This window comes from Pempheris klunzingeri, chromosome 9 (assembly GCF_042242105.1).
Source record: "Pempheris klunzingeri isolate RE-2024b chromosome 9, fPemKlu1.hap1, whole genome shotgun sequence".
In the NCBI taxonomy this organism is placed as follows: Eukaryota; Metazoa; Chordata; class Actinopteri; order Acropomatiformes; family Pempheridae; genus Pempheris; species Pempheris klunzingeri.
Genome location: NC_092020.1, coordinates 5,027,467 through 5,036,760, shown reverse-complemented (window position 1 = coordinate 5,036,760; position 9,294 = coordinate 5,027,467). Strand labels below are relative to the sequence as shown.

Here is a 9,294-nt window from a genome sequence, read left to right as displayed (position 1 = left end):
TGATTTTCTTAGTTTTGGCCTTTTCTGGTAGAGACTCTGGGAGGGAGGAAAAAGGGAGGGATAGAATGAAAAACAGAAAGAGCTTCTCTCTCTCTCTCTCTCTCTCTCTCTCTCTCTCTGCAGCCTGGCTTGTGTCCAGGTACAGTCCAGCCCCTTGGTAATGATGAAGATGTGACGTGTAGGCAACTTCCCTGTTGTGCAATCATCAAGAGGCTCTTGGGGGCTATAAAGACCCCCAACCTCATCTGGTTTCTCAGAGCCTCTAGTCTGTGTTCTCCACACACACACAAACACAGAGGCATGATATGGTCCGGAGTACTCAGCTGTGCAGATTTCTCTTAGAGGGGTCGAGGAGCAATTGTCAGGACATGGACTGTAGCCAAAAGAAGCTCTGAAAAGCGTTTGACTGCTTGGACCAGACGCTCAATCACCGTAGGTAAAATGAATTCTTTAAATAGATGGAAATCATATATTAAGTCTGGTATGATTTAACATCTCAAATTTAATTAGATTTCTAATACATTTTCTAGTTTCTTTCACTAATTCTTTCTAATAATTATAACTAATATTTTTTTTCTGTCTTTTTTTAATTAGTAGTTATTTCTTGTACTAAAAAAAAGTTATTTGAAGATTTAATTTCCCATTATTACTGGTTGCCTGCTTTACCTTCTATTTGCTCTTATTTCTGTCATTAATTATCCATTCCCCTGGCGCACCAGACTGTTTCAGCTACTTTTAAGAGTCCTGTAAAACTATTAAATCCAAAATGAAGTTGACACTTTTTTCATCTGATCGCGAATGTTTCAAAAACTCATTACAGTCATTAATAAATGTAATAATAAAAATAAAAATAAATGTTTTTGAGGAATCCATTAAGCAGCCAGAATATTACCACCCCTTCATATGTATTTCATTACTGCTCAACTTCAAGAATGGTGTAATGTATTTTTGCTGTGATTAGTTATCAAGCAGGACAGCTAATGAACACTGGAGCCAACTTAAGATTTCTGTGTAGGAAAACTTTTGTCCATAAAAGGCAGCCGAATTGTAAATGCCCTGCTGTTTTTGTTTTATTTCCAGCTGACCTTGGAAAACTGAAAGGAGGGAAGTCAAAGCGTGTGACGCAAGGGTACATTTAGATTCATAATGGCAATCCCAAATGACCTCTCCCTTTTCAACTCCACCTCCTCACCCTATTCATCGCCGGAGAACCGTCTGAACACCTCTCTAGCCCCCACTGCTCCCCGCTGCACAGACTGGCCCGATGTACCCATGACCACAGTCATCCCCGTCATCTACAGCGTTATTTGTGTGCTGGGAACTGTAGTCAACGCCCTGGCAGTGTGCGTGTTGGCCCATGCCAGTGCCTCGAGGAGAACTGTGGCAAACACTTTCATGCTGAACCTGTGTGTGTCTGACCTGCTGTTCCTGCTGTCTCTCCCGCTATGGGCCGTCTATTACTCCCAGGGCTACAACTGGCCCTTTGGCTGGGTTGCCTGCAAAGTCTGCGGAGCTCTCCACAACCTCAACCTCTACGCGTCTATCTTCTTAATCACCAGCATGAGCATGGACCGCTACCTGGCCATCGTGCATCCGCTCCGCTCCCAGAGTGCACGAGACCCCAGATCTGCCCGGATCGTGTGCATCCTGGTGTGGTTACTGGCATGCGCTTGCTCAATCCCCATCTTGTATCTGAGGGACATTTACCACCTCGAGGATCTCGGTGTGAAGGCCTGTGCGATTTTGTATCCCAGTCATACCTGGTATATGACCCTGGTCTTGATGAAGATTGTCCTGGCCTTTCTGCTGCCGCTGCTTATCATCTCTTGCTGCTACTGTGCTATTGGTACGCATTTGTTGGCTGACACAGGGCTGGTAAGAATGCAGCATTCGTCACACTCCCCCAACATGCCCTCTCTTAAATCCCAGGAGAGCTGCAGTAAACCAGACAGACCCCCGACCCCCTGTGTGAGCCCCAGCTCCAACGGGGGCAGACCCCTGGAGGGCAGGGGGCTGGAGCGGGTGTTGTGGACAGTAGCTGCTGTGGTCCTGGCCTTCTTCCTCTGCTGGTTCCCCTTCCACTGTGTGACCTTCTTGGGAGTGCTGAAGAGCGAGGGCTGGTTGGACAGCTGTTTGGTAAACTGGACCATCCACAACCTCACCCCTCTCACCCTCTGTCTGGGCTTCTCCAACTCGGCCATCAACCCCGTGCTCTACTGCTTCATGGGAAACCATTTCCGGGGACGTCTCGGGGGTCTCTGCAAGGACCTGTGTGCCTGTCTGAAGGCCCGTGGGGAGGATCACAGCCAAAAGAGGGGCTCCTTCAGCACCAGGCTGAGCTCCTTCTCTCGAAAACTCAGTGACCTGAAAGACTTGGCAATTGTGGAGCCCTCTGGTCCTGCCTAGCTTGTCCCCAGAGGGCAGACCTTCCCTTCGCACCCCAAAGACAGACTTCAAGTGCTTGCTGAACCCCAATAAGCATGGATGGGTGACATGGGACTGTTGCTGTAACTGACTGAGTTTAAGTCCAGCAGAGCTCAGTGCCGCCCTACAAAGACAGAAAAAAAATAACTAAAGAGAAGATGAATCTGAGAAAAAAGGTTTCAAGCTTTGTGGCTGGGTAGCCAAACCAAAAAAACAGATAAATCCTAGATCTAATGTCACAGAAGGCAGCAGTTTTCAGCAAAAAGCTCTAAAACCCCCCCTGCACAGTGTACAACTCGCAGGGTGAGCACAGAGAAGAGTGAATATTGGAATTAATATGCACATGGTTCCCAGAAACACGACTCCAAATGAATGATAATGTTGCTCTGCAACTGCTGGGTATGTAAATATGAAAAATTTGCCATATCCACTTAAAAGGAGATAATGTGTCATTTGTAGTGGGTGAAATGGTGCAGGAAAAAGCCTGGGACGGCACTTAGAGCTAATCTGCTAAGCTGAACTACTAAAACATTAACAGGACTTGTTCAACTGCTGTTACCTTGTTTCTTTTATTATGGTTGGGTTTAGCTACTGCCTCATTTATATGGGATGATACAGTTACTAAGATGTTGGATGATCAAACTAGATTTTTCACCCACAGCTTTTCAATGCATCTTTAACTCAGGCTAGCTCCGGCTACGTCACCAGCCAGCTTTAATTTAAGGATGTGCTTTGTTTAGTAGTTTTCCAAACTATGATGTTTTCTCTGACATTATAGCCTGCATTCCTGTGCCATACTAATATCTTATATGGTAAAAGAAATTCAGATTCTAACTCCACTTTGATTGAATGTGAAGTTACAGCATTTTGGCTTTGTAGGGCTGGACAGGCCAAAGCATTTATACAGAGATACAGATGTACAAGGATAAGTAGTGATCAGTTACAACAACACTGCGTTTATTGTTATTTGGGACAAAAATATTATACTATATTATGTACTCATATTATGTACTCATGTAATCAGTCAGAAGGATGAATATAACAGCATTTCTGTCACTGAATAAAAAAATAAAGTGAATATTTCCCACTTGTTTGACATAATTCTGCAAAATAACTTTTACTGTTTCTTTTTAATGGAACAGGAGATTCGCAGGTAATTTTTAAGTCCACTCATACTCTGATTTTTGAAAAACCAAATTCCATTTACAGTTTTTACTTTTCCTTCTTACCCTCCAACAGCTGTGACTGAGAGCTTCTACCACCTGGGAACGAGAGAGCTGGGATTACTGTCAGCCTGGCAGATGGACACTCAGTCTCCCCCCTTTTTCTCCCCTCTCCGAATGCCTCTCATGGATTCCGTACATATCAAGGCCAGATATCATAATCTCATACTAATGTCCTTATGATGCATTCCAGTCGAGCCAGTTGTGTTGGTCGAGGCAGCCTCCAGCTAATCAATGATGTATCTCTGTCTGCTATTTGTGTCCAGTATAGATCCACTGCATTCTGCACTGACCCTGGCCTGCCTCTCTGCGAGCTGAGAGCCAATGAGAGCATGGTGTAATTTTGTTTTGCACTGATGAAGGCTGTGGGGTTATTTTAGACAAGAAGGTGGTTAATGCTTGAAACGCTTTTATTCATGCTTCAATTGTGAAGGATTTTTGCCTTTTTTCTTTTTTACTCAGAGCTGAGATTGCCTGAATGTTTTCATGGATTAAAATGGCACACAAAAAATGCATGCAGCCCTTACTTGGGGCTGCTTTCAGTAGATCATTCATGATTAATCCTGCAAGGCTTTTGCCACTGGATGGTGCTAAAGTGCTGTAGAATCTGTACATAAGACACCACTGGCTGCTTACCCAGACAAAGCCCCAAAGTCCCACCGCTCATGATCTTTCTGAGCCGAGGGAAAGATGGCTCTGACACAGACTGATGACTCACGTAGGATACAGTTCTGAATGTGTAAAAGCAGAAAACCTCAACAAATGCTGCATTAACAGAGCCCCCAGCTCAAAGGATGTATTGAACGGTACAACCGTACAGTTTGCCTCTCTGAAGCGTTTCTTGCAGGTGCGTCTGGTGGTTTGAAGGACTCCATGTCATCATGACCATGGTGTGAATGAAGAGCACCAAAACCCAGAAAAATATACATCTGAAAGTGACTGATAAACTTGAAATAGCAGAAGCTGTGCTATCAGTTTGCTCAAAATGTGAACACCGTGTCACTTCTGCAAAATATTTGAATCACCAGATTCTTAATTTGACACAACAGAACTTTCCAACTGACAGGACAGATTGCAGGATGAGTTTGTTGCAGCTCCACAGTATGTTTCTGCGCACGGCTTCGTTAAGCCGAGTCCTCGCTCTGCTACAGAGCAGGTGCGAGTGTCCTTGACACACGTTTAATAGAAGACAGATCGGTGACATGTATCTGAGACCATGTGTTTTACAGCGATGATGGGAAAATGTAAGCTAAGACGTGTAGGGAACTCTGTCAAACAGCAGGTGTAGAAGACGTTTTACTTGCCTGCCATAAAATGTCTCTCTCTCACATGTTTTACTTGGACGATCTGAGTGGGCCTCACTGTTAATTAGTCTTTCTTACTTTCTATTTGTGTTTTACTACATGTTTAAGTATTGAAATCATCATCAGCATCATTGATGTTTTATCAGTTTTTTCCAGTTGTGGAGAGTAACTCAAATGCTGGATATAGTGCAGTATAATCCTGATGTATTTTATACTTCTACTCCCCTACATTTCAGAGGGAAATATTGTACTTTTTATTCAATTACACGTGTTTGACAGCTGTAAAGTGGCTACCAGTAACTTTTCAGAGTAAGACTTTGCATTGCCATTACACTATATCTACTCATAAGATACAATGCATTGTTAAATATTAAACCAAAATATTAAATACTAAAATACTTTTTTTTGTATACAAAGTAGTTTATACTAACTCCAGGTCAACCAGTTACAACAGTAAAATGCTGCTTACATTTTACATACATCAGTGTTAACAATCTTATAATATCATATATAATGATATGATATTATCAGTCTTATCTTATTTTTGATGCTTCTAGAGCTTCTGATAATACCTCTGTACTTGTAAATGTGTTATATCTGAATGCAGGGCTGTACTTTTACCAGGGTCTCAGTACGTCTTTCCTCTCTGATTTTTGCACAGTGAAACATACATCACAATTCATGGAAACTGACATGGAAAGAGACAAGAAACTTCTGTTAATGAGAAAACAAAGCCAAACCTCTAGATATTTGAGCTGGAAACAGTAGTGACTGCATAAGCACAATATATGTTTTCCTGTGTGAAATAAGTGATATTGCTTTTTTTTTTTAAATCCCTCTCTTGTGCTTTCTATTGTTGTGGAGATATTCAGTTTGAACCTTTGAAGTTATTTCCTGTTGAAAAATACAATCATTTCCTGAGAGATACACAAACCCACATTTTACACCAACGTGTGCGTGTGTGTGTGCTCACATGCCTGTGTATATGCCTTACAGAGAAGGAGGAAGACTGAGCACCAAGACATAAAGGTTAGAGGTTACAAAGAGCTGAAACCAGTCTAGGTAGGAACGTGGAGGATCAGAAAGCCAGAGCTCAGGCTCCCTGACAAACATTTGACACGTCGAGGGATGATACATGTGAAATGAGAGGCCGGACAGCTGCCTTACCTGTGGTCCCAGTCTAGAGCAGATACAGAAGACCAAAAGGCTTGCCTGGATTAAAAGGTTGAAGGCGAGAAAGAGTGAAAGAGGGGAGCTGGCACTTGGGAGCAGAACAAAAAGCAGATCTGGAAAGGAGCCGTGATGGAAAACCTGCTTGTTTACCACGGACCCATCGGTAAGCCGGAGGGGGAGAGGCGGCTGGCCCAGGACGGGCGGGATGGGTGCTACCTAGTCCGTGACAGTGACTCTGTGCCGGGGGTCTACTGCCTGTGTGTGCTGTAAGTATGAACACTGATGGTGCAACACATCAACACATCATTTCTACTGTTACAGAGATTATTTATCTCCTCACATTTAAGAAAATAAAAGGCACGAACAAACCATCTGAGTGTTAAGTGCAGCAAAAGAAGTGAGGTGGCCTATTGTTCAGTGTGAAATCTGAGTCCCACAGGGGCAATCATGGTGGCAGTAGGGGCAGATACTTATTTAATTAAATGGTAAGATGAACCCAGGGTCCACGATGTTTGTGTGTGTGTGTGTGTGTGTGTGCAGGAACAACGGATATGTCTACACGTACAGACTCTACCAGGATGATGCAGGCTCATGGGCTGCCGACGTGAGACACTTTCTATCTTATTTCTTGCTCTTATTCTGTGCTGACTCACTCAAACTTTACAGAAGTAGCAGAACAGCTGCACAACCGCATTGCTTGGGTTGGTGTTTATTAGTTCTGGGTGTTGTTTTGGTGCCAACCTAGTTCAGCAAGCTGTGAATCTGAGGCAAACATGGTTTTATTTTCAGGAGTGGCAGCACTGAGAAATGAGTGCATCTCTCTTCCTTTAGCAACACCAGCACCCCCCACCTCTCCTCAAATTTAAGACACCACAGCATCGGCATATACTCCAGAGATGAGAAACGTAGAATTGCATTTGACAGCATTTCTGATGGGATATGTAATTGAGCACTGAGAGTTGGCAAACACCCAGAGATGTGAATGTATAGAGACATCTGAAGGCTATGTCTCTCTCTGACAGCTAAGCTAGATGCTGTTGTAACTACATTTTACCCCCGCTCATTTTGCACTGACAGCGTCAAGCGGACGGATAGGGGCACAAGACTTGAATTACACGAATTTCACCACAAGCTCAATAACAGTTTACATTATTCATGGGCGATATCAATCACTTTAATGAAATATTCCGGGGGAACAGAGGTAACACTTGTGGCCGGAGACAAGAAACATCCAAAGTGCTTTGCTGTGGGAAGTGCTCCACCAAGTTTGATTAAATGATTTCAAAATGCTTTCAAAGAACAAGAATTCCACCATTTCTTACAGCATGATTGATTGCACAGAATGGAAACAAATAATGCATTTCTCCTTACTTGACAAAATTATAGTACTTTGAAAGCTTCAATGTTTTATAGTTTAGAGATATTAAATGTTTATCTGACAGCTGTGGGCAAAGTGGGAAATTGATTAAAAATTGAAAATAATGCAAAACTCCCCGAAAAGATCCTTGATAAAGTTGAATCTGGCTAAAGCCAAAGTGGAAACTGCTGGATGAGTCGGTTTGTTGCTGCTCATTACAACTTATTTAGCTGCTATTTAAGCCGCAGATCATTTCTAAAAACGATCCTTGTGTTTTGAGTTTTATATTCAGTCACAAGTAAAGCTGTTGAGATAATGGGACATTTTAAGCATCTTAAATGTCACACATAAATCCTAAAATAAATGCTTTTTGTTGACTCACAAAATCTAAACAAGCCCAGGGGAGTGAATTATTTCAGAGGCAACTGCAACCAGAAATTTTCCTAATTTAGCTCTTAAAGCCCTTGAGTATATTCTCCATCCTTCCACAGTGGTTTCTACAGCAATTGTAGATTGGATTTCTTATGTGTCCGTTTGTTTCTTAAATACAAGCTCAGTGTGGATCAGTGGACCAGGTATAAAAAAAATATATACTTGCAGTGCACTTGCACTGACGACAGCCTTGTGTTTCTGCCTCTACTTTTAGCGCATCTGTCTGTTATAAGGTGAATCTGTGAGAGCTCATTTCAAGCCTCTCCTGTCCCGTCCTCTTCATTCCCCCGTGGGGTTTGATGTGGAGATGGAGACGGAGAAGCTGAATTCTCCTCTGCTTTTTTTTTTTTTTTTTTTTCAGACCACTCCTGGTGTGCAGAAACGATATTTCCGTCAAATCAAGAACTTGATAGCAGCTTTCCAGAAGCCCGGACAAGGAATTGCCATGCCTCTGCTCTACCCTGTCACCGCTCAGAGACGGGCACAAACACACACAGAGGCACAGATGCCCAGTAATAGCCTGTCACCCACACACAGCAGCCAAAACTCTTACCTCCAGCAGCGGCCACCGCATGCTGCTCAGGGACAGAAAAGCCGACACAAGAAGGAGGTGCAGCAGACTTTTGGTTAGGGGCTAACCCAAAGCTCACCGCTGACCTAATTGTAAACAGATACTGCCTTCGCAGCATGGCTACAGCTGCATTTTGCATCTTGTGTGTGAAGTGAATGTAATTTTTTTTTCCAACTAACCAGCTCCTGTTTGTTGAATTCAAGTCGTTTAGGCTCTAGCAGTGACTCAGATCTCAGTATCCTTCCAGCATCTCTGGTTTTTCCGCATATGAAGGAAAGTGCCTCATAACTTTCAGGGATGTGATGTAAAATATTCAGCTGCTGAAACATTAATATCCATTACTGCATACACAAGTTGACAACAAATATTGTGCTGTTTTCTTAATGCAATTCGGTTATGTGAATGGCAAAGGAAATAAACGATATTGGTTGAAATAAACTCTTTAAAATGAGGTCATGCGTACACAGCCATACACACCCGAGCCTCCGTCTGACACATAATGTGGAACAAAAATTCAATTTGACATATTGAAGTACTGATTTCCATGGAGAGAATGCTGACTGCTGGAAAGGGGGGGGGGGATCTGTCATTCATCTGATTGACATTACCGGCTCCTCATGAAAAAAAATGACAGAGAGAGAGAGAGACAGAGAAAGAGGAAGAAAGAGACAGAGAGAGAGCATCCATTCAGCCCAGACAATTCTTCAGTGCAACGGTCTCCTAGCAACCGGACCCTCCATCTTTTCACCGCAGAGATGAGGTTGGACAGTATCTCGTGGAGCATATGGTTTAGAAGGAAAGGTGCATCGC

The 9,294-nt window shown here is 43.0% G+C and overlaps 2 protein-coding genes across 2 annotated transcripts; both read left to right on the top strand.

The window, feature by feature from the left end:
• The first annotated feature begins 283 nt into the window (after positions 1–283).
• agtr2 (angiotensin II receptor, type 2) lies at positions 284–3,502 on the top strand. The gene is made up of 2 exons (XM_070836884.1): positions 284–432; positions 1,081–3,502. Exon 2 carries the CDS (start codon positions 1,147–1,149, stop codon positions 2,404–2,406), a length of 1,260 nt encoding a protein of 419 aa, XP_070692985.1. The 5' UTR covers positions 284–432; positions 1,081–1,146; the 3' UTR covers positions 2,407–3,502.
• Positions 3,503–5,960: 2,458 nt separating this feature from the next.
• Positions 5,961–8,922, top strand: sh2d1ab (SH2 domain containing 1A duplicate b). The gene is made up of 3 exons (XM_070836871.1): positions 5,961–6,390; positions 6,665–6,728; positions 8,275–8,922. Exons 1-3 carry the CDS (start codon positions 6,254–6,256, stop codon positions 8,542–8,544), a joined length of 471 nt encoding a protein of 156 aa, XP_070692972.1. The 5' UTR covers positions 5,961–6,253; the 3' UTR covers positions 8,545–8,922.
• Positions 8,923–9,294: the final 372 nt, after the last annotated feature.

Excerpts from the sequence above, each read along its gene's own strand:
- agtr2 (XM_070836884.1), top strand. The coding sequence starts at position 1,147 with ATGGCAATCCCAAATGACCTCTCCCTTTTCAACTCCACCTCCTCACCC.
- sh2d1ab (XM_070836871.1), top strand. The coding sequence starts at position 6,254 with ATGGAAAACCTGCTTGTTTACCACGGACCCATCGGTAAGCCGGAGGGG. Across the intron at positions 6,391-6,664 it reads GTCTACTGCCTGTGTGTGCT|GAACAACGGATATGTCTACA; the intron begins GTAAGTATGAAC and ends GTGTGTGTGCAG. Across the intron at positions 6,729-8,274 it reads CAGGCTCATGGGCTGCCGAC|ACCACTCCTGGTGTGCAGAA; the intron begins GTGAGACACTTT and ends TTTTTTTTTCAG.